This window comes from Phocoena phocoena, chromosome 5 (genome assembly GCF_963924675.1).
Source record: "Phocoena phocoena chromosome 5, mPhoPho1.1, whole genome shotgun sequence".
Classification (NCBI taxonomy): Eukaryota; Metazoa; Chordata; class Mammalia; order Artiodactyla; family Phocoenidae; genus Phocoena; species Phocoena phocoena.
This window is the reverse complement of record NC_089223.1, coordinates 120,302,033-120,326,895: the sequence shown is the minus strand read 5'-3', so window position 1 is coordinate 120,326,895 and position 24,863 is coordinate 120,302,033. Positions and strand designations below refer to the sequence as shown.

Sequence of the window (24,863 nt, the reverse complement as noted above, 5' to 3'; positions counted from 1 at the left end):
AGTTATATCCAAGTATACTTACTCCTAATAAAAACTACACTAATAAACACTACAAAATAGTAAACTAATTGGTGAATCTGTAATTTGGAATTCTTTTATGTCAGCAAAACAACTACTCTACTCATCTCGTTTGCCACTCTCCCAAAACACCAAACAATAAGCATGTTACAAAAACAAGTCATTTGATACCCTCCAAAGCCCCAAATAAATTATGATTATCACAATTATCAGCATGTTAGTGTTCTACTTTGCTGGTATAATATCCATTGAGGTGCCGAGTTATTGTTTATATTTTTTAATATATGTTTTTGACTTTGAGTCAGAGGCATATTTCTTATGCATTTTCCCTTTGTTTAAACTGCTAAGGAAATGGTATCCTTCCTTGCTTCCAAATATATTCTATCTAGTATGACTATAATGATGGCAAAATGTCATCTTAATAAAAATCAATAGGTTTAAATTTATTTTAAGGAAAAAAACACACAAACAAAAGACAGTTATGGTGACTTTTTAAAACATATATAAGAACCATGTAAAATGATTACTTGTAAAAATTTCTGACGAAGGCTAATTTTGGTCTTTTGGGTATTAGGCATGAGTATTTTGATATCAAGTCTTCTTAATAACCTGAAGTATTTCAAAGAAATCCTAGTATTTTACCTATGAATTATCTAAATGCAAAGCATTCAAAACCAAAAACTTTTACCTAAAATTTTAGCCAATATTACATGCTAAAACTTCAATTTTTGATATAAAAACACTGGAAAGTTCTCCCAATACTCAAAGAAAACCCAGAACTGGAAAGAAGATTTTCTTCCAGTGAAGAGAGGAAAAAACTGCTAAATAATGGCATACCACCTTCTGAAAAGTAATTAATTTTGTTTTACAGATTAGCTGAGGAATTTTAGTCCACAACCTTTAGTTCTTCAAATATAATTTTTCTTCATTATTAAGATTAATGATAACACAACATTGTAAAGCAACTATACTCCAATAAAAATTAATCAAAAATAGATTAATGATGCTTTATCAACTCTGCTGTAATATTTAAAATAAAAATAAATCCCTGTACCTTCAAAATAGCATATAAACACAGCTTTAGTTATTCATAACCAGAGGAATAACTAAAGCTGTGTTTAATGGAGCATAATAGAATCAGAGGAATTCACACAAATTATACTCTGCAAACTACATATGTGGACATGTGGACTTATTTATGGCTGGAATCCCTGCTCCCGGTTATCCTGTATTATGTTATAGGATGAACTGGATCTTACACATTTATCACTTTGTTTCAAGATCCCCACAGAACAAAGACACTTTGCCTGGTCATTAACGAATCAATTACAGGAAAAATCAGGGAGTGAGCAAACGTTCAAATGTTGTACCATCAAAAAGAATACCTAGTTGGTTTACACCCAAACAACTGAAAGCTGCAGTTTTTCACAAATATGTTCTGATATGTTTAATTAGAAATAGCCTTTATGTCACAAAGTCCAATAACATTCCTCTATATGAACATCCTTCAGTTTTACTTATGAAGACACTGGGGTTACTTTTTAATTTTAAAAAATTCAAAACCTCATACAGAAAATAAAAGACACTCACAGGCATTCATCACTAGGTCCCCACGAATTTCTGGTTTCCAGTCATCCCATGATGTCTCAAAGCCATCAGCAAAACGGATACAAAAGTTTTTGAAATGCCCTTTACTAACTAGAGATTCTGAAGAACAAGCAGTGATGAGAGTACTTTCAATGGTCAGTACTAAAGCAGAACCAGTGTCAAGGTCTCCAGTGTGATTAGACTGCAAAATATATTAAAGAAATGAGACAAAAGGTGACAACTTTTAAAATTTGGAAACCTCACAGGATTCATAAGATCAAACATCTAGAAAGGGTCAACCCTAGAGAGCTTCATTAAAAAGCAGTTCAGAAAGATGCCTACTTTTAAAATTAAACTGCTCATGTGAAACGCATTGCCATGTGCATTTTTTTAAACTAAACTTGCGAAAGGCTAAATATCTGTTCTTTTCATCTCAAGCCTTTTAGTTTGTGGGGAACATTTTCATTTTGACAACCATCCCTGGTGTGTAAGGCCTTCCTGAGCTCTGTCCATCATGCCATTAAAATATTATCATTTTTCAACTCCTGAAGCACAAACATACCACGTTGCCAATCCTCAACTCAGAGTTTTTCTTAACACTGTTTTGCCAGACAAAATACTTAAAGATAAATTCATTCAACAACTGGTTACAGGCTAAGATAAATTATAACAGTAAAATGTAGACCTCTGTGTTTGTTATAACTGTAACTTCTTAGCCTAACAGGGGGTTCATAGCCTTTTCCCTCACACACATGTGCATGCAGATATGTATTCCTGAGAACTGGTCCTAAATCACAAAGAGTACATTTTTGCTTTATCCAGTACACATAACTTGGAAGTTTTGTTACCATTAAATATTATAGTTTAAAAGAATTTTGAAATTCCCTACCCTGTTTTAGATAAAGTTATTAAACATTATTATATAGCATCCTTAAATATCCTTTGTTTCTATTTTATTATCAAGTGTATGCCAAAGATGTCTTGGCTAAATACAAAACAAATAAAAAATTTTGAAAACTAAGCTGCTTGTTTTCCAAGGTAAAAATTAAGATTTATTAGATGGGTGTCAATCTCATTACTATTATGAGGCATATCAGAATGCTTCAGAGAAAAGTCTCATGAAATTGATATTTAATACACTGTGGATAAATAATGGCTGAAGGAGTTTAATCTTAATTGCTATCTACTAAACTCAAATTATAAACTGTTATCCTGAAAAGCTTATTGTTATACTCTATACACATAAAAATGGTTTCTAGAAATGTCTGGCTCTTAATCTTGGACTGTGATTCGATTTTTTATACCTGTGCAGTATTTGTGATAGGCAGGCAAATTCCCAGATCATTCACAGTGAGCTGGAGGAAGAGAGTCCCAAACGCCTGGGCTGACGTTTGCTGGATACCAGGCAACATATCTACCACTTCCTTTGTAGCCATATGAATATCTTTATGTAAAGCCATTCGTTGTTCATTCCAATTGTCATAGGCAGCCTTATAATTCAGCCAAAACAGCACAGCTTTTGATAATTAAGACAGGGCAGAAGGAAAATTAAAATAAAAACTGTAAAGCTATATGGCAAGTAAACCTCTAGAGCTGCAAAATCCTGTTGATTAATAAAAATTACTCCCAGAAAATTGTAGCATTAGAATTTGAAAGGATCTAAGAGGATACAGTCAACTTGAGAAATGAAAAAAGCAGAAAGCAGGCGACTGCAAAGTGGCAAAAGAAGAAAATTCAGGTCCATTCATTCATTCAATGAATTAGTTGTGAAATGCCTACTATATATGCTAGGCATTGGCATGGAATAACAAACGAAAACACACATGGACCCTGACCATATACAGCTTTCTGTTACAACAGTTAAAAATTCTTGAAGGAGAGGTATGTAATATTGGGAGTATACATTAATAAAGTGTGATTTAGAGAGAGAAGTCAAAGACATTTGAGTTTGTAACAAGAATGAAACTTAAGGTAAACCATCATTTAATGCAGTATATACAAGGAGGAGTCTAAAGAGAGAGAAAGATGAAGGGGCCAGAGAAGTAGAAGGAAAAGCAGGTGTTATGTCATGGACACAAAGAGTAGAAAGTACTTTAAGGAGTTGTTGAAAGTTTATCAAAAGTTGCTAAGATGAGAAATGAAAAAAAAAATGTGCACCAGATTTAGCAAAATAAAATGGTAAGGGCAGTTTTCTAACAAACTGATCTTACCACCAGCCAATGCCCACCACTGATTTAAATCTTTTATGGCTTCATAAATGGTTCTTCATTACTTCTAAAATACAATTCCTATTTGCCCAAGACACATTAATTAGATCCTATCTATCGTTCAGCCTTATTTCCCATTATTTTCTTTTATAAAAGTGGCTGCTGTATTTTCTTAGACCTCTGTGCTCATATATATTCATTCATGTTCTTTCTCACTTGGCAAATCTTTATTTAGTTCTTAACTACATGCCTGGGACTGTTCTAGGCCTTCAGATACAGAGGTAAATAGGACAAGCTTTCATTTCCTGTCTCCTTGGTGAACTCCTAACTCCAAGTTGAATCTGAAAATTTAGTTTCTCCTCTGAGAAGCACAGAGAAAGTGAGAGACACCCTCAGATATAAGGGGAAAAAAAAGAAGTGTGTGTGTGTGTGTGTGTGTGTGTGTGTGTGTGTGTGTATATATATATATATATATATATATATATATATATATATCTACTCTGTAGTCTACTTTATTCTCTTTCCCACTGAACTGAGAGCTCCTTGAGGGCAGAGATCCTGTTTTCCATATTTGTATTCCACTTCTAGACAGTAAACAATAAATGTTTATAGAATAAATGAATAAAGACAGTGCTAAGACAATTGGGTGCAATAGTTATCCAAGCCAAAAAATTTAAAATTCTGAATCAGACATTCCTATAGATCCATGTAAAAAGCAAATAACTTTAAAAAGTAAAGTAACTCCAAAAACTGATGGTAGGAAGCAAGAAATTTTTTTTGGATGCTCACATTTCAAATTTAAGAGACATTTAGCTGTCAAGCATTTAAACTGGTAAACTACAGATGATTTTTTCTAGCATTACCAAAACATTTCTAAATCTAACAAGACAGTATTGATAGACTTCATCTTACCTCTATCAAAGGCCACAGGCTGTGCATAAACAATTGGTCTATTCAGGGTAATAAGCACAGCTTCCCTATCTGAAGAACCACTGATTTCTTCTCGCAGGGCATTTCTTAACCCAATTCTAGTTTTAAAATAGGCAACCTGATGAAAATCAGAACCAGCTTCCTCATAAACCTAAAATAAAATTAAAAGCTCAATAAAATCAAATAATGGAAAATATTTTAATTTAAAAAATTAGAAGTTTTAACACCATTAATGGTATTGTTCACTAAAAGAACTACAGTACATTTTTCTCTATTTCATTTGTCAATGATAAATTCCTGATACTCTGTACCATAAACACTTGAAATTAATATACAATATGGATGAGTATATAAGAAATAAATAGGAAGTCATACATAAAATTCATACAAAAGCCAGGATTAGGGCCATAGCCTCAATGGCAATGTATTAAATGTTTCAAGATAATCAGATCCTCTCTCCTCTCAAACTGTGTTTCTATTTGAAAAAATTACTGTTTTTCTAGAGATGACATGAAATTTTTGTTCATTTATTCCCCCACATAATCTTTAATATAGCCACTCAGTTTTGAAAAGTGACTGGTATTCTTTTAATCTTCAAACTAAAGAAGGAAAAAGGTTAAATCTACATAATAATTTTTAGAAAAAATAATAGTATAATTCCCTGATGAGCTGTGAAAGTTAATTTTTATACAACAGAATCTGATTTACTGTCGTATATATACACATTTTTTTAAAACTTTACATGTTTAATATTATAGCATGCAAAATTTGCCATTATCAAACAGGACAGCTAAGAAACTTAGTAACATTTTAAAGATTGACCAATGTTAGTACAAAGTGTTGAAATAAAAAATACTGTTTAACAAAATCAAGAGAAATTATAAACGAATATTTATGAAGATACTAGATTCAAGTTTCATGTGATTGCATTTGCACTGAACAATATACCACCAATATACTCAATGAAATACCAAGGTAAAATTATAAGGGCCTTCTTAAATGATTTTTTATTAGAATTTACAATCAGATTTTACGAACTTCAACTCAATACTTTTTAAAGTATAGTAATACTTAAAGTAGTTTAAATTGATGTGCAAAGTTTGAAAGCCAGAGTTTTAATATCAACATATTCAGCACTCACCTGATGTTTAACAATTTGTCCTAATGCCAGATTTAAATCCACTTGGCATTTACCAAACAGTTTCAGATAGCTGCTACTTCCTGGTGAAGCTTTGGTTTGAAGTCGGTTTGAAAGTTCCAGTTCAATCAATCCAGTTTCAAATCTCACAGCTCTCATTGAGGGAGTTGTGGCCGTTACTTGAATGCCCTAGCAGATTATATGTTTGGAGGAAAAAAAGAATCTTAAATCAACAATGTACACAAATGAACACACAAATGAAATCTTTCAATATATGATAAATAAAACAGCCATGTTTTTAAACACACATAGGATGCCTGATGAACTAATAAAACTGGCAACATCCTTTAATTTCTCATGTCAGTAGGAACTTTTTTAGCTATTAAATTTTATTCCAGTATTCTGTATTTAAAATATAGACTGTTCATGTGTTAAATACATTAATTACAAGTAAATAACTATTTGGTAAGAATGATTTTTATTTTTAAGAACACTAATATCGTAAATATTGGAAATAACGTTTCTATTAAGGTATTATTTTAACTGGACAACTGTAGAAAATATTTCTTACAGAGTAATTTATAACAGCAATAATTAGAAAAAAAGTCAAAAGGTTCATCTGAAGGAAGTAGTTAAATTGTTACAACTGTATAATATATAGCACAGCTGTTCAAAAAGATAAAGTGGATCTAAATGTTCTGACATGGAAAGGTATTCAAGGTTTTTAAAAATGCAGAAATATATACATATATAAAAATACAAATAGGAAAACGTCCTAAAGGATATTCAATTGTTAAAGCTTCTTCTATGCACGGACAGGGTTATACTTCAGTTTTACTTTCTATTTGGCATACTCATATATCATATGGATTTTCTACAAGCATACATTAATTAAGTAGAAAAATCCTTCTTAAAGAATCATTATTATATTATTATTTATGTTACCTTAAACTGCAAGTTCAGGGAATAGAGTAGAATTTTAGGCTTATCTCCATCTGCTGTTCCATCATGTTCATTCCAAAGAGGAATAGGTTGCTCCCCACCTGAAAGAGGTTAAATAATTGAAGGTTTGAGGCAATTTCTTTAAAAGGAAAATAGTAACTACTTTGTGTGCTTAAAAACACACACACACACAATATGTTCTTTTTCCTGATCATTAACTCAATCTTTAACAGGGAACTTTAGCCATGTCACATTTCACTGAGGCAGATATTATAAGAAGGGACAGTACTGCATATGTAGATATTTATTAAGAGCATTTTATAAATATGTGGGATCTAGAACTAAGATCCCACAAGCTGCACGGTGCAGCCAGAAAAAAAAAATTTTATAAGGACTAAATTAAGACATTATACCTATAATTACACCAAACATGATTATACACCTGAGAAAATATATTTGAGGGAAAAACAGTACAATGAAATAATTTCTTCAACCAAAAATGTGACCTTTGTCATTTATATTTGTGTGTCATAAACAAAAAAGAATGAAAGAAAAAATAAAGGTGGAGAAATAAAAAATAAGGTAATAATTAAGAGTGTGACAATAAACGTTTGGCCTATACATGAAAACAAAATGCGGGCAGAGGACCCTGGGGATAAAGTTCCTATTAATAGACCATTTGTTGCCCAGGCACTGTGGCATTCAGGAAATAATGTTCTAATATTTTAAAATCCAACTTCTATCTCCACTTCTCCTTTCCTTATTGTAAAAACTTTTCTGTATGCTTACCTTTCAAATATTCTATCTTAAAATGATTCATCTTTTTCTATGTATATTGAATTTAGCATCATCCCAGGGAGCAAATATAAGTGGGATGGGAAGTTTTTTCCTAGTAGGTAACCAATTAATGTAATTCATCACATCAACAGGCTAAAGAAGAAAAATCACATTATCATATTACAGGATGCAGAAAAAGCATTTGACAAAAACCAACACCTATTGATAGTAAAGATTCTCAGTAAACTAGGAGCAGAGAACTTCCTCAACTCAATAGAGAATATCTACAAAAAAACCTACAGCTAGTATGATCCTTAACAGTGAACAGCTCTTAGTTTCCTCACTAAGATAAGGTACAAACCAAGGATGTCCACTCTTACCACTTCTTTTCAACATCATACAAGAAGTCCTAGCTAATGCAATAAGACAAGAAAAGGGAAAAAAAAAGATATACAGATTGGGAAGGAAGAAATAAAACTGTCTCTGTTCACAAATGACCTGATCATCTATGTAGAAGTTCCTGGAACCAATAAGTGATTATAGCAAGACTGCAGGATACAAGGTTAATAATATACAAAGGTCAGTCACTTTCCTATATACCGGCAATAAACAGTGGAATGTGAAATTAAAAACACAATACTATTTACATTAGCACCACAAAAAATAAGATACTTAAGTGTAAATTAACAATATATATACAAGATCTACATGAGAAAACCTACAAAACTCTGATAATGTCAGTTCTTCCCAACTTGCTCTCTAGATTCAATGCAACCCCAGCCAAAATCCTACCAAGTTATTTTGTGGATATCGACAAACTCATTCTAAGGTGTACGTGAAGGGACAAAATACCAAGAATAGCCAATAAAATATTGAAGGAGAAGACCAAAACTAGAAGACTTAAACTACCTGACTTCAAGACTACAAGCTAATCAGGACCGTGTGGTACTGGTGAAATAACAGACAAAAAGATCCATGGAACAGAAGGGAGAGCCCAAAAATAGATCCACATAAATATAATCAACTAATCTTTGACAAATGAGCAAAGGCAATACAATTGAGCAAAAGCAATACAATGGAGCAAAGATACAGTCTTTTCAACATATGTTGCTAGAATACAAAAAAATACATGCAAAAAAATACATCTAGATATAGACCTTAAACCTGTCACAAAAATTAACTCATAATGGATCACAGGCCTAAAGGTAAAACACAAAACTACAAAAATCATATACGATAACAAAGGAGAAAACCTTAATGACCTTCTGTATGACAATGACTTTTTGGATACAACACCAAAGGCATGATCCATGAAAGAAAGAATTGATAAATTAGACTTCTTAAAAATTTTTTATTTTAATTTTAATTTTTTTTTGGTCACACCACACAGAATGAGGGATCTTAGTCCCCCAATCAGGGATCAAACTTGCACCCCTTGCAGTGGAAGCACGGAGTCTTAACCACTAGACCACCAGGGAAGTCCCAAGCTAGACTTTATTAAAATTAAAAACTTCTGCTCTGAGAAGAGTGTCAAGAGAATAACAAGACAAGCCACAACTGGGAGAAAATATTTCCAAAAGATACATTTGTAAAGGACCATTATCCAAAATATGCAAAGAGCTCTTTAACTCAACAATAAGAAAACAACCTGATTAAAACTGGGCCAAACATTTTAATAAGCACCTCACCAAAGAAGATATACAGATGGCAAATAAGCACATTTGAAAAGGTGCTTCACATCATGTCATCAGGGAAATGCAAATTAAAACCACAGTAAGATACCACTGCACACCCATCAGAATATTCAAAATCTAGAACAGTGACAAACAACACAAAATGCTGGGGGGATGTGGAGTAAAAGGAACTTTCATTCATTTCTGGTGGGAATGCAAACTGGTACAGTCACTTTGGAAGACAGTTTGGCAGTTTCCTATAAAACTAAACATACTTTTATATGATCCATATGATCCAGCAACCTTGCACCTTGGCAGTTACCAAAAGGAGACGAAAACTTATGTCCACACAGAAACCTGCATATGGATGTTTATAGCACCTTAATTCATAATGGCCAAAACCTGGAAGCAACCAAGGGAGGAATAAATAGGCAAAGAACAGAGGATTTTTAGGGCAGTGGAACTACTCTTACTCTGTAGGATATTATAATGATGGATACACGTCATTATACATTTGTTCAAACCCACCGAATGTACAATGCCAAGAGTGAATCCTAATGTAAACTATGGGCTTTTGGTGATAATGGTGTGTCAATGTAGGTTTGTCAGTTGTAACAAACGTACCACTCTAATGGGGGACTTTGATAATGGGGGAGGCTATGCATGACTGAAGGCAGAGGGTATCTGGGAAATCTCTGTACCTTGCCCTCAATTTTGCCGTGAACCTAAAACTGCTCTAAAGAATAAAGTTGATTTTTAAAAAAGGCTATTTGTTTTGTTCATCTATCACTATCCTGAATATCTTTTACATAGTTTCAGAAAAAAAATTTTTTAAATTTAAAAGACAAGCTCTGCCTCTTACAAAATGTATTACATAATACTTTTAGTTTATAGAAATATCAGAGACACTATTAGTCACATTAACTCCACAGTTTTTACCTTGTTATGAATTAAATATAGACCTGGTCCAACTGTAAGAAGGTAACCTCACTATATATATATTTCTCATTACATATAAATGGCTGTACATACTCAAAAATAGACCTCTTCTCTTTACTAAGTCAGTGCTTATCTACACCTTTCTGAAACCCAGGCAATCCATGGGCAATAAGATTATAAGAATTGATTCTTCAAAAAAGAATTTTCCTAACAAACTTGATGATGATTGTGAACATGAGTATTCCTATGCAATAGAAAATGTCCCAAAGCTAAATGTAACGTGAAGGAAAAGCATGAGGAAAAAGTTTAAGAAACAAATAAGGAAAATAATCATGAAGATTATGGGAGAGTAGGGAAGCAATATAGAGATGAGAATACTAAGAAATGTGGCCACAGGGATTCTAAGTATTCCCTCTCAATAATCTGTTACATTCTCTGGTTTCGAAAAAGATAAGGGAACATCTGTGCTCCATGAGGCCCTGGGCCAGCTGGATGATATGTGATTTACATTTCAGCTATTTTCCTAGGGTTCATGCTGTCTCTACAGTCAGGAAGGAATGGTTCAGGGAGCAGATCTAGCCACTAAATGACTTTGGCATCATTATCTGATTTCTCTATTCTTCACAGTGATTAGCAAGTCTTCATGGTTAGAACATTAATTTCCAGTATTCTTTTCCAGTTCATTATTCATAGACATAGGGATACACTTTACTTATAACTCCTAACTGAATGTAATTCAAAGGTTAAGAAAAGCCTTTGCTTTTCATCAAAACCACTTTAACAGCTTACAGTACCAGACTAATACGAGGAACTCTATAATCCTAGCTTTTTACCGTAAGATACAAGATTAGTTCATGGAAAAGTCTGTTTTTTAGTTATACATATTCAGCAATAGCAGTCCTGAAAATACTCTTTAAAACTCATAAAAATTTACCAACTTGAAATATTCTTTACTTTCACATTATAGACAATGTTCTAATGTGATATCAACCAGGTAAATGGGCCACATTAAAGCTTCTATATGGTCTCCAAGTAGAGACACCTTCAGTGGCAGAAGGGGCGTCTGCTACATATTCATCCCTCCCTTAATGGTTTGTATTCAACCATTTTTAGAAAAATTCCAAGACTACCAATTGATCTGATTTTTATATTAACCTGTAAAATTCTATAGCTCTGCTAGGCTTCTTCAATGTGATCATTAAGTAGCTTCCTGACCTCAGATACAACCAGAACCAACCCATGAGAACCAGGAAAATCTCTTGCTCACACAGCTGCTACATAATTTAATTCTCTAATCCATGTTCTGTCCTCCTTCAGGGCCTTATCAAATACTGGTCCATAAGCTCTGCCTGAATCTTCTCTACTTCTCCTTTCTTGCCAAATGAGGCTTCACTTGTGAGGTTTTGAATGTGACTTCCTCTGTGAAGCCTTTTCTGATTCCTTAGACTACGTTAGTTTCTCCTTTGACACAGACATAGCACCTTCTTCTTGTCATTCAGAGAACTCATCACAATTATAATGTACTATCTAGATACTTAATAAATTTGTAAAATGAATGAATTTATCCATCAACATGGAGGAATCTCCTCTTGATGCCAATTTATAGATGAGGCTTAACTACTATTTTATCATGATTATATGCATACTGAAATATTCAGCCTCAAGAATGTTATACAGTCAACTTGTTTTCCACCCTAATGCCTCTTAATACTTTACCTTCAATTAATTGTTTAAATCAAACATATATTTCTGGTTAAAATATAAAATAGTGATTAAGAAGCTCACTTATAATCTGATCTTGAGGAATAGCAAAAATATAATAAGGATTGCTATAGACAATTTACCATGTGGCCAGCATACTGTCACCATCTGATACAGATTAAAATCGAAATCTTAACACTGATCTAAATTTTGTTCCCAAATGATTAAGATTAGTTTAGTTAACAGACACACACTAAGCTTTTTCTTTTTGGAAGGGAAGCATAAGGGACCTTTGTTTAATTTATAAATTGTAAATGCATATATTACATATGACAAAAGTAATAAGCAAAACAATCTGTAGGTGAGAAAGCCATAAAAGGAATACAGAGGGGCTTCTTCCCTGGTGGCGCAGTGGTTGAGAGTCCGCCTGCCGATGCAGGAGACACGGGTTTGTGCTCCCATCTGGGAAGATCCCACATGCCATGGAGCGGCTGGGCCCATGAGCCGTGGCCGCCGAGCCTGCGCGTCCGGAGCCTGTGCTCCGCAATGGGAGAGGCCACAACAGTGAGAGGCCCATACCGCATACCGCAAAAAAAAAAAAAAAAAGGAATGCAGAATTTTTAGGGAGTTACTCAACAATTTCATCTAAATGATAGGATCGATACTCATACCACTGGTACATGACCATCATATAGCCAATGAGAATAAAAACCTGCTGTATGTTCTGCACTATAAGTATCAAATCATCTTACCAGAAACTTTTTGTATTACTTCATTAACTTCCTTCATGAACACTTTCTGTACAAATACCAAGTGGTTTAGAAGATCAGTTGTGAGATTATGTTCGAAGGAACCAACCTGCCAAACAAAATCAGAATACTAGATTAACATACTGACTATATTAGTTTAAAATACATCTCACATAAGTCATGCCAAACTCTGAGGAAAAACAATTATCTACATGCTATTTGAAACGAAAATACTGAATAAGGGTTAAAAATACTCAGATTCCGCAATACTCTACTGGCCTGACATTGTTATGAGCCATTCCCCCCATATTTTAAAATAACAGTAGCCAATAAGGTATGAGAAATCTTTTGAAAATGAATAAAAATTATACTCTATGTAACTTGCTGATTGCAAAATTGAAATTTTATGTAGAGTAATATTTATTTTTAATGACCACTGTTGTAGAGTTAGAAAGATGGACCAGTATAAGTGAAAGAAAATGTATTTACTCATTCAAATATTTATTGACCATCTGCATTAGGTGCTAACGATACAGCTGTGAATAAAAATAACAAAATTATGGCTCTCATGAAGCTACATTTGAGCAAATTAGCAAATCAGATATACTAAAGTCAGCTTTACTATAATACATGTCCCATGATTAGTATAAAGCCCAAAATTTCTGGCAAGAATTAGTTAATAAACAGATTAAATAGAAAGCCGGCCCTAACTGGAGTTGAGTTTTATATTAACGATGAATCGAAACATCCTTATAAGTAAGGCAAATACTTCAGCATTTGTCACTCTGATAGTGTCCATATTTTGATCAAAGTTAACAGCAAAAGAGATGTAGTAGTCTTTTCTTAGTCTAAGTTTCACTGGGCACTTTTATTTTATATATAGTAGTATCAAATGGGCAAAGATGATTTTCACGTGTGTCTATTTTAGGCCATCGTTAAATGGGCAACTCTCAGAGAGATGCAACTTTAGATTCTTCCAAATGTTTGTAATTAACTGCATTCTTAGTAAATCTGGGATGGTGTTCTGCCCCAATTACAAACTTTATACCTTTATAACAGCTAATATTAGTAAGGAACTATGCAATATACTGCATTTGATTTGTTTTATTTTCTGTCAAATGAATCATTAATAACAGTATTGCTAAACTACAGTCTGGAACACTTATTTTTCAGTGTAGAAAGCACAAATGAAATATGCTTTATAATCCACCGTTTAGTAAATAAATATTTGACTTCTAGCATCTTGGACACGAGAAGTTCTAGGACAAGCAGAGTCTAAAGAAGGTAAACCAGACTTAAATATATCCTACTTAGCTGTAATATTTCTAGAAAGACGCCAAAGAGCATTCTTATAGATCCTTCAGATTCTAGAGAATAAAATTTATAAAACAAAGAGTTGGCAAATTGGTTTTTGATAAGGTTGCAATTGTTTCTGACAAACTGACAAAGCAAGCTGAGGGACGAGCACACTGTGTGACTCCTACATCTCTCATTTGATAGTTGGGAGACATAGGGAAAGTTATTTAATCTCTCTAAATTTGATTTTCTACTATAACACATTAGGATGATAACAAATGGCCTACTTACCACAAATCAAATGAAAACATATCCAAATGCTTATTAAACTTGTGATAATTGTACAGATATAAAGGGAAAATATAATGATGGAATCATGTATGCTGGCTTTCAAATTCCCTTAGTAAAGAAACTAGTCTGTGAATCTGCTTGTAATTATTTTATCTCTGTATGACCTTTATATTGTTAATAAGTATGTATACCTGGATGAATCATGTAACCTCTCTAACGGCTCAGTTTCTTTACTTGTAAAATGAGAATAAAACATCTACCTCAAAGGATTGATTTAAGGATTGTACAAGTCAATGAATATGAAGCACCTGACAAATGTTAGATACGCTTAGCGTTTTTATAATCAAATGAATCATGAAAATATTGTAGAGATGCATGTGAAACCCAATATAATAAATATGAATTCAAAGATGATTAAAACAAGAAAAAAAAGCATGTTTAAATAAAACTATAAGGAGAGAGACACATACACATGTGTACGTAAACACACACACACACACCAAACAGAGTAAAAAATTCTGTAGGAATAAATGATTTGATGATTTTCTTTGATCACTACATACTTTGGTACAACTAAAATTTGAAGGCTCCTAAATTACAAAGAGTAAGAAAATTAAAAAGTGAACTTACTTCTGCCACACAACGTAGATAATTTCCCTGTAAATAGTACCCTTGTTTAGAAGGCAGTTCGTCTATACTCCACACCTGGTCTGAATAACTATCATGCTCTTCCATTATATATTTCCCTGACATAGTAACAGGAGGAAGGTTAAGACTGGCAGAAGGAGGAATGGTTGACATATCTGTGGCAGAAACTTTTGAAGTAAAACGCAATCTGTGATTTGGCAGCTCAAATGTGAATCTGGTCTGTGCACCTGTAAGAAATAAGGAAAGTTACTGTTTGTTGTTCAGGTGCTCATTCACTCATTCATTCCTTACTTTGTTCAACAAATGGTGTCTATAAAAAAAAGTATGCATTTTCCAAACCTATGTTGAAAGATATGAGAAGGGTATTTTAAATTTGCTTATAAAATATTTCCCATCTTTAAATATATGTATGGTTACTATAAAGCATCAGCCAGTATTATTAAGCCAGCAAATATCATTTATTAAGCCTACTAGGTGCCCAGCATTGTGTTAGGTGCTAGAGAAACACCCGTAAATGTTCTCTTTATTTCACATAAGGTAGAAAAGAAACTGCCTTTATTATGAAAGAGTTAAAACAAGAGAAATTAAAGTGTAAAACAAAACAAAACAACAGCAATCCGCACAGTGTTTTATTCACAGAGAATAGTTAGCAGTTGATAACTTGCCTCTTGATCCTGACTCAGTATGGAAGGAAACAGTGAAATTGTCAAACCAACTAAATTATACTCAATGAAAACATTCGTCGAGTATAAAATTTTACAGAACATGTATCTTTGACCTTAACAATAATAATGGGACCATACTCCAAATAAGAATATGGTCTGAGTTTTAGTTTACTGTTGGTTCTAAACACTTAAATCAACAATTTGGCATGTAGTTGTTCAAACAATTATAAATACACAACCTGTACTATTTATTCAGGCTATATTTCTCCAACTGTTTATTGAGGGCATTAAGGCGTAGCAGAAACTTTGTTAAAATCAAGATCTATTATTGCCTATTACATATACTGTCTAATGTATATGTGCATGTTCCTTTCCAACCAATCAAATCTACTGATACTGTTCTGTACATAAGCAATTCTCTCCACTCAAACATTAAACAGCCTATTTTGCCTACATTTAAAATTTATTATATATTCCTAGTATTCTCGATTGTGCCAGAAATAATTCTCTTTCTTCCACATACTAATTAAAGGTCACCTCCTATATGTCACATTCACTATAGTCACTCACTATACAGTAACGTTTATACTTGGAATGAGTTATCCATAAACAGAAACACGCTCTCTCACCAACTGGTGCAACCGTGAAAGGCCAGATAGGTCACAACTGCTCTGATCTCCTCTTACTCACCAGGCAGAGTCATTGACTATGGCTTGCAGGCTGCAAGGGGTGCGGGCTGCCCTCCACAGTAGCTACCACTACTATTACTACCACCAACATTACCAAATAAAAACACAGACTGAAGTAATACTAGGCCTCAGGTCATCCCTTATCACTAGTATAGCCTTTTTTTTGTCTACTGTTTTTGTCCCTTTCCTTTATTGCAAGGAGAATTATGGGTTGTTATCTGACTAGATATCTGACAATATGTTTTCTTTGCTCCTAAATATTCATATCTTCCTAGTTCCAAACTGACTATTTGGCTTTTGATCTGCTGCTTCTTTTGGCTCTTCTATTTCATGGATGCCCTGAATAAACAGACAAGAAGAGCCATTTAGCCCAATACCTGAAGGCCCAACACTTCTGACTGCAAAATATGGAAATTCACTTTAAAGTGCTTCTGTTTCTGATAGGAAAAGATGTTCAGAAAAATCCCTCTCAATAAAGAAAACCTAAAATGCTAGAGGGCAGAAATAAACACATACATACAAAAATACATACATGTATGTATGTATTCACATATATGTATGTGTTTTTAAAATTATTAATGTAATTTATCATGTTAATAAAATAAAGGAGAAAAAATATTTTAATTTCAACAGATGCAGAAAAAAGTATCCAATAATAAGTATTTGCCGATCATTCATAGAAACTCTTAGCACACGAGGAATAAAAGTAACTTATCTTGACCTGATAAAAATAACCCAGCAAAAGCCTACAGCAAACATCATATTCACTGGTGAAATATTAATTCCCTTAAAAAATATGAGTAAAACAAGGATGCCAACAGTACTCCTTTTACTGAACTTGGTAGTAGAGACATAGTAAGATAAGAAAAATAAAAAGGCATAAAGACTGGAAAGGAAGAAACAAAAGTATTATTTGCACATGGTATGAAGATCTACTTAGGAAACTCCACAGAATCTTATTAGCAATAATAAAAATAGCTTAATATGGTTGCTGAGTATAAGATTAACATCAAGTGCATTTGTACATACCACCACTGGTTTAAAGTGCTATTTATAAAATATACCATTTGTAATAACAACAATAACATAAGGTGTCTAGGTATCTAAGTAAATAAACATATCTTGCAACAGATAAACAAAAACCTTAAGTTGAAAAATTTTAAACTTTATAGAAAAACATTGAAGAAGATCTAAAGAAACAGAGAAACAGACATATGCAGGAATAAGAAGGTTAAATACTATGTCAGTTCTCAAAATCAATATTTTTAGTTCTCCCCCAAGTAAATCTATAGATTCAACTCAATTTCTAAAATAATCCAAACAGGCTTTTTCAGGGAACTTGGCAAACTGATTCTAAAATGTATCTGAAGGAGCAAATAAACAAAAATAACCAGGACAACTTCTAAAAAAAGGAAAAGTCAAGTATCAGTATGACACTGGTGCAAACACGCCACTGAGGCACAATAGAGATCTCTGAAATAGACCCCCATATACATAAACACTTAACAGATGATAAAGTTGGATTATCTATCACTGAAAAAAAGAACAGATTAGTCAATAAATCATGCTGAGATAACTGGTTATGCATACTACTCCATACCAAACTAAAGAAAAACCAGTCAATTCCTTACAGATTAGGAACTTAAATGTGAAAAGCAAAACTTCAAAATGTTTAACAGTAAATATGAGAGAATCTTCTCATGATCCTGGGAACAGAAGGACATAAAAATTTATATTTTTATGTCTTCTTCAAGACATAAAAATACACAATAAAACAAGAAAATATTAATTCAGTTACATTAAAATTAAGAGTATATGTTGATCAAAAGACCAAAAAGTGAAATAAGCCTCTGACTGGGTGACAATATATATTGAACATATAACATCAAAGGTTAAATATACAAAACATACAAAGAATTTCTGTGAACCAAGAAAAATACAAATGACTCAATGGTCAAATGGACAGAAAACAAACAAGAACCATCAACAGGTGTTTCATATAAGAAAACATATAAGGACCCCTTAATCATATTTAAAAATTCAGCTCCATTAATAACTACAGAAACATAAATTAAAGTACAATGAGATACCATTCCACATTTACCAGACAAGCAATAATTTTAAAGTCGATAATACCAAGTGTTGACAAAGATGCAGAACAGTGGGAACTCCAATCTAGTACTGATAGGAGGTTAAAAACTGGTGGACACAAACACTAAGGAAAACAGTTTTATATTTCCTAGTAAAGTTGAAGATGCATTTACCCTATAATCTAGCTGTATCACTCCTAAGTACATATCCTTGAGAAACTCTTGCACATATGTACCAGAAGATGTGTATGAGAACAAATGTAATAGCAAAAAAATAGAATGAGGCAAAGGTCCATCAATAGCAGAATAGATAAATAAATTGTGATATAACCACTTAACGGACTACTATATTTCACTGAAAAATGAATGAACCAAAGATACATGGATGAATATAAATAAATCAAAGAAAACGTGCAACAAAAAAATTCCAAGTTAAAATATACATTAGTGGGACTGCACATGAATAAAGTTTAAAACAGGCTACAACAAAATTGGTCATTTATAAGTATATGTCTATGTAATAAAACTATAAAGAAAAGCAAAGGAATGGATAACACAAAATTCATGATAGTGATTATTAACCAAGCACTCATGGGGACTATTATCTGATAGTAATAATATTCATTGAAGGAGCCTTCAAAGTACTGGTAATGTTTTAATTCTTAGGATGTGTAATCGGTGGGTGAGTTTACAGTTCTATAAACTGTGTGAATGTAACTGATATACTTTTGTATACATGATACATTTCAGAATAAAAATACAACAGCAAAGTGCTTTTGGAGAGGATATATAAGGATCACAAAATCTTATAAAAGTAGCTATTTTGAAGAAGTCAAATAACCTCTGATTTAAGCTAAATGTACTCAACGTGAAAATAAACCAAGTTATTCAGGCTATAAGAACCTAACAATGTAGAAATGTATTCAACTTGTAGAAATGTATTCAACTTGTAGAAATGTATTCAATTCAAGTTTAAGTTGGAAATGGTTTCTAAAGAGTGGATAACTCTAAAGAGTTCAAATGAAAGCAGGGTCCATGCTGGTCATTCAAGGAAGTGTATTGCTATTTTTACTTGACTGAATGAAAAGCATCGTTAATGAAATTTAAAAGTGTTTTGATTAAAATTATTTAAATTTTCATAAAAAATCTATAAAACTAAATTTGTTTCACCAAAATATTACTAATTTCTTAAACCAGTCATAAATTTTAAGAATGAATTCAAACTTCAATGTTACCTGTCATTCCATGACTTCTCATTCTTCCCATCTTGTATTCTGCTTTCAGAGATGGTAAAAGTGCTGCTCCAATGGCTATACCATCTAACATGGTGCTGAATTTAAGGACAATAGGCTTCTTCTCTAAACCTTCTGGTAGCTGAGGAAATTCATTTGTTTCAATAGGAGTTTGATTAACACTTGTTGGGGTTTTTTCAGAAGGTAGGGGGGTTGCAATATCTTCTTTTACAGGCTGTGGGCTATAGAGCAAAACAAAAAAGTTTAAAAAAGACAATTAGAACAGCTACTAATAAAATTTTAATTGTATAAAAATAAAAATTGTATAAAATTGGTATTCTCAATGTAAAAGAGCAAAAATAAACTATGAACAGATGTTTTCTTTCTAATACCAGGTCATATTAAGACTTCCTCAGAACAGCCATTGAAAAATGATGATCTAGAAAAGTAAACAAGATGAAGTAATAACAATATAAACTGAACGTTACACTGCCAAGGCCATTCACATCATTAATGTGAAACTGGAGGTTTTCTGATTCCAAATTCCATGACTTAACCATTGTGCACTCTACTGTTGATTGTTAATACTATTACTATTACTAGCACTATTAATAATAATAACACCAACACCAACAACAGCAGTAATTATTTGAGTGCTTACTATGTGCCAGGTACTATTCTTATTGCTTTGTGTATTTCATATAATTTATTTATCTCACAAAACCCTTTGATTAGGTACCATTATCTCCATTTTACAAATGAAGGATAGCGAGAAAGTGGTGAAATCAGTTTTGAACTCAGTCAATCTGACTCTAGAGTCTTTTTGTTTTTAACTACTCCACTCCACTGCCAATACATTCTAATAAGGAAAAATTCCTTAGGGTATTTTATAACTAAGGCTCATGTACACATTCTGGATTCCATATTCCAGAGACAGGAGAAACATGTTTAAATTATTACTACTTAGTCAACCAGACATGAATTAATATTACATCAGAATTAAAGATCTAGATAGGACAACTGGAAAAATCACTGCTTTAAGACACTGTCAAAATACACACTAGTGTTTTTCTACCTTACAGGTTAGGAAAAAGGAAACATAACAAGACAAATTTTTACCTTTTACTTATATTTTTATTAGTTATTAATTAGCTATAACTTTGGAGACCAGGAAGAAAGCTTGGCAATGCAGACCCAGGGAATAAAGGTTACTGTGCAAAGGCCCCATTTACTGCCTTTTAAAATATTTAAATGGTATATTCAAATCCAGCCTTGAACCATGTACAATAATCTCACATAGAGGTCAGCACAAAACCACGCATGGGACATAAATGGCCACTGCAACTTTATAAATCTATGCACTCACAAATTTCAGTGAGTTCAAAGTAAAGAAATATTGCTACAATCCTAGAATTTGCCTTTTATTAGTAACACGTTATAATGTCCACTAATCTCTAGGATCTCTTAAGCTTTACTGACGCAATATGAACGACTCGCAATTGCATTTGTGACATAGTACTTTAATAATATCCAGAATACGATTCTCCCACAATCATGTTTAGCTACTTTTCACCTGCCCCACTATCCATAATAGTCACTACTTAGATGTAACCTTCTGTCTTCCTCCAAACTATTGTTAACACAGCAAAGAATGACATGAAATACTATATAGAATCACAGATCTTGAATAAATAACTTACACTGTAGAAGGTTGTCTGATGAGATCTGAGATCTGCTTAGATAGCTGGTGAGAACTTCGAACCATCATGCTGTGTAAGGTGGCAGGGTGCTGGGGAATGTTGATGCTGATAGCTCCTACTTTGAACACCGCGGCATTGTTAGTCTTCAACCCCCTCTGGGCACTGTAGAGGGCTTGGGACTTGGCAATACTACATTTCACTACAGTTCTATTAAAAGAGAAGGAGGATCAGTAAAATATGGCCAAGTAAAGAGAAATTCTGAAAAAGTATATTGAGAGCAAGACAAATGTTTTTAAATCATTCAATGAAGTAAATTACAAGATTTTTCATGCATTTAAATCACACTAAAGAAATAATGTTTTCTAAAAATATGGACATACATTTTATACTGTTTGTACTGAATATTATTCTGTTTAATAAAGAGTTTACAGAAGAATGTATGTATGTGCTTACATGGAAGAGAATACACTGACATATTACACATATACAACACACAAAATCCCATTTTGATTTTTTTCCCCATTCAGAACTCCGTTTTTCTTCAACATATTTTAGGCATCTGTACAACCACTAAGAAAATACAAACAGTGAAAATTAAAAGAAAAGAAACAAACACTCACTATACTTCTTAAAATCTAATCAGCCAAAGAAACTAACCTAACAATCATCCAATATATTAAAAGAAATCAATGAGAAGGAAGAAATTTAACTTGCATTTTCCATTTTTATTTTCAGTGAGTAGCAAAGAAATGATAGAAGTCCAATTCATAATGAGTAACTACTACTTAATTAAAAATTGGTAAGCTTTACTGGTACAGATATAAAATAGAAATACTGTCTTTCTTGATTTCTTGTTCTTTCTTTCCAATGCCTAGAACAGTGCTTTAAACATAGTAGACACTCACTGAATTTTGTGAAATGAATGAGCAGAAAGAAGTACAGCAGAAGAATGACTCAATACAACTGTGGAATTCCACAGATATCACGTGATAAATCATGTATGTAAAAGCCATGATGAAGCAGTCTTGACACACACAGTGGAAAGGTTCATGTCAATGAACTGCACCACTAAAGGCCCAGTAGTAAAAGGAAAGCTTTTAACATATATGTTATCTTTCAAATGAGCAAAGAATGCCTGACAACAGATTTAGCAAAACACACAAAATGCAAATTTCATATTAACTACATGTCAGTTCACACACATTTATCTCTACTTAGGCTACAGAGGATTCACCGAGAATTTATTTACAGTCTCAAGGACCTAAGGAATCATCCATTCATTACATTTAACTTCTATTAGAATAAACCTCGAGAAGCGTAACAGTGGTTCTATTAGAAGTTTTGATTATTTACAGATAGTGAAGTCCAGGTATTATACAAAATTCAAAAATGATTACTAGAGAACTATATTTGCTTTCTTCTTCAAAGGAAACTATTTCTCAAAGACTATCACTGACTAGAAAAAGAAAAAAGTAATCTATGGAATTGTTCTAGCTAGCATGAATATAGATTCTAGGATGCTGACTAGTTACTGAATTTTGAATCTTAACTATTTTAATAAATAAAGCTACTATTTATCATCAATGAGATTCCATTTTAAATTCAATTTCATCATGAGCCAGAACACTCAGATGGTGCTAAAATGCAAAGGGCTTTCTAGTAGTGAACAGTATTCACCTACTGAATGAAACTAAGCATACATTTACAAAGAAGTCTTGTTATCATGACAGTCAAGAAATTCTACACCTGTCTTACTATTTTACCTTTATAATCTATAGAAGTCTGCTTAAATATTACTTGTGATTATATAAGCACATACACAATCCTTGATTTTCAATTATACACCAAATGTCAGAATAGAGAGCTATGGGGCTGACTGCTCTCCTACTGTAGATCCTACTGTGGTATTTCCAGTGGAAATTTTGATGTTAAGGACTTCAGGGGCTCTGTGTTGCCCAACTCCAGAGGGCACCATCACACTGTAGGCTATGTAAATGATGCCCATGACTACAGCGTGAGTAATGTTCCTTGGAGCTAGACAACAGGATAGTCCTACACTGATCAAACTGAGACAGACACTGTAGAGGATGTCTGATTAACTCTTGTACATGTTAAAGATGTAAGGAGACCCAGAATGAGGAATTAAACAATTTACAAGCTGCCAGTATGAATTATCTATTCATAATTTCAGATTTATCTATTCATAATTATATATTCATATATTATCTATTTTAATTCTTAAAAGAGCTGTCACTTAATCTAGATCAAAAAACATGTAGCATATATAAGACTTTTACACAGGAAAGAAGTGGTCAAAGTCTTTTTAAAGAGAAGACTATAAAAACTTGTAGCACGCCAGGCATGCCTCATATATGTAAAAAGTTCACGGCAAGTGACCAAGAAGCTCGGCTCAAGAATTCATTGGCAGTGGTGGGAGGGCAGATCCACTGTGAGCCTGTTATAACCACCACAGTGCCTAATCAGGCAAGGACTTTTCCGCATCTTCTTTTTCTTCCCGTGTCCAGGCCACAGGGCCTTTAAAGTAGGCCAGCCATCCTTGTAGTGCCGGTTGAGAGTTTGAGGATTTACTTTGGGGCCTCATTATCGCTACTCTATCTCCACCCCTACCCCACCTCCTTGATCTTGCAGGCCCAGACTTTAAAGGCAGGAAAAGGAGGTAAACTAATTTATGTACCCTGACCCATGCTGCCTGCCTCAGTTCAGTTTTGCCTGGAAATCTTTACAATGTGGACAGAGAGTGTTGGGATCACGTGTAATTCAGTTAACTATTAAAAATCATTGGAGCTTTCTTTCCCATTTGGCAATTGTACCTTACGTGTTAACTCTCTCAGCAGGAAGGCCTAAAAAAGGAGGGAGTGGTCCTATAAGTGATATTATGACAGGAACTACCTCTCACTTGCTTACTGTTCCATCTCTGAAACCTAACACAGTGTGCAGGCCATAATATGCAACCTAATAACCTAATTAGTTGAGTGGATAAAGATGTGATCTTCAGCCATTAAATAGCATCCTCTCTAAAGTCATACAGTATTGATTTTTTTTTTATTATACATCCAGAGAACTCAGTGATAAAAAAGAGAGAAACAATAAATCTTCTCCAGCTACTACAACTACTAAAGTGGAATTAGCTATTTTTTTATACCTGTTGTTATTAATGATGATATTAATATGGAAGAGTGGCTTCCAAAAATAATCAATTTTCTAATTTAATATTAGTGCATTTATTCTTTTTTAGTACTTCCAGTTGGCTGATGAAGTGACATAGATCACAGATAATCCCAACAAAGGGTTGCTGATTGATGATGTTTTGACTATGGCCTGTTATCAATACACAATGAAACAAATCTCACCAGGTATTGATAATCTTACCAGCCTGGAACAAAATATGCAGATTCATCTATTTATTCAGCATACTGAAATTTTATAGAAAAGGTTGAAAGAGAATATCCATCCTAAGTAACATACTAAACTGTCATGGTGGTAAGACTCATGTGACAAGTATTTAAATATATCATTACCACAAAATATCAGATATACACAGGCCAAATCAAGCCCGTCAAAATACAAAAG

General features: G+C 33.2%; 1 protein-coding gene across 2 annotated transcripts in view; it reads right to left on the bottom strand.

Annotated features, from left to right (window-relative positions):
• Nucleotides 1-24,863, bottom strand: part of BLTP1 (bridge-like lipid transfer protein family member 1) — a 193,618-nt gene that overhangs the window by 46,047 nt on the left and 122,708 nt on the right. For both annotated transcript variants that reach the window (XM_065877169.1, XM_065877170.1), the window contains exons 49-57: nt 21,273-21,479; nt 19,576-19,814; nt 14,879-15,123; nt 12,665-12,770; nt 6,826-6,923; nt 5,884-6,069; nt 4,725-4,893; nt 2,910-3,121; nt 1,609-1,807 (exon numbers count right to left, since the gene is read on the bottom strand). In XM_065877169.1, the coding sequence (XP_065733241.1) occupies nt 1,609-1,807; nt 2,910-3,121; nt 4,725-4,893; nt 5,884-6,069; nt 6,826-6,923; nt 12,665-12,770; nt 14,879-15,123; nt 19,576-19,814; nt 21,273-21,479 (1,661 nt within the window). The remainder of the gene's footprint in view (nt 1-1,608; nt 1,808-2,909; nt 3,122-4,724; nt 4,894-5,883; nt 6,070-6,825; nt 6,924-12,664; nt 12,771-14,878; nt 15,124-19,575; nt 19,815-21,272; nt 21,480-24,863) is intronic.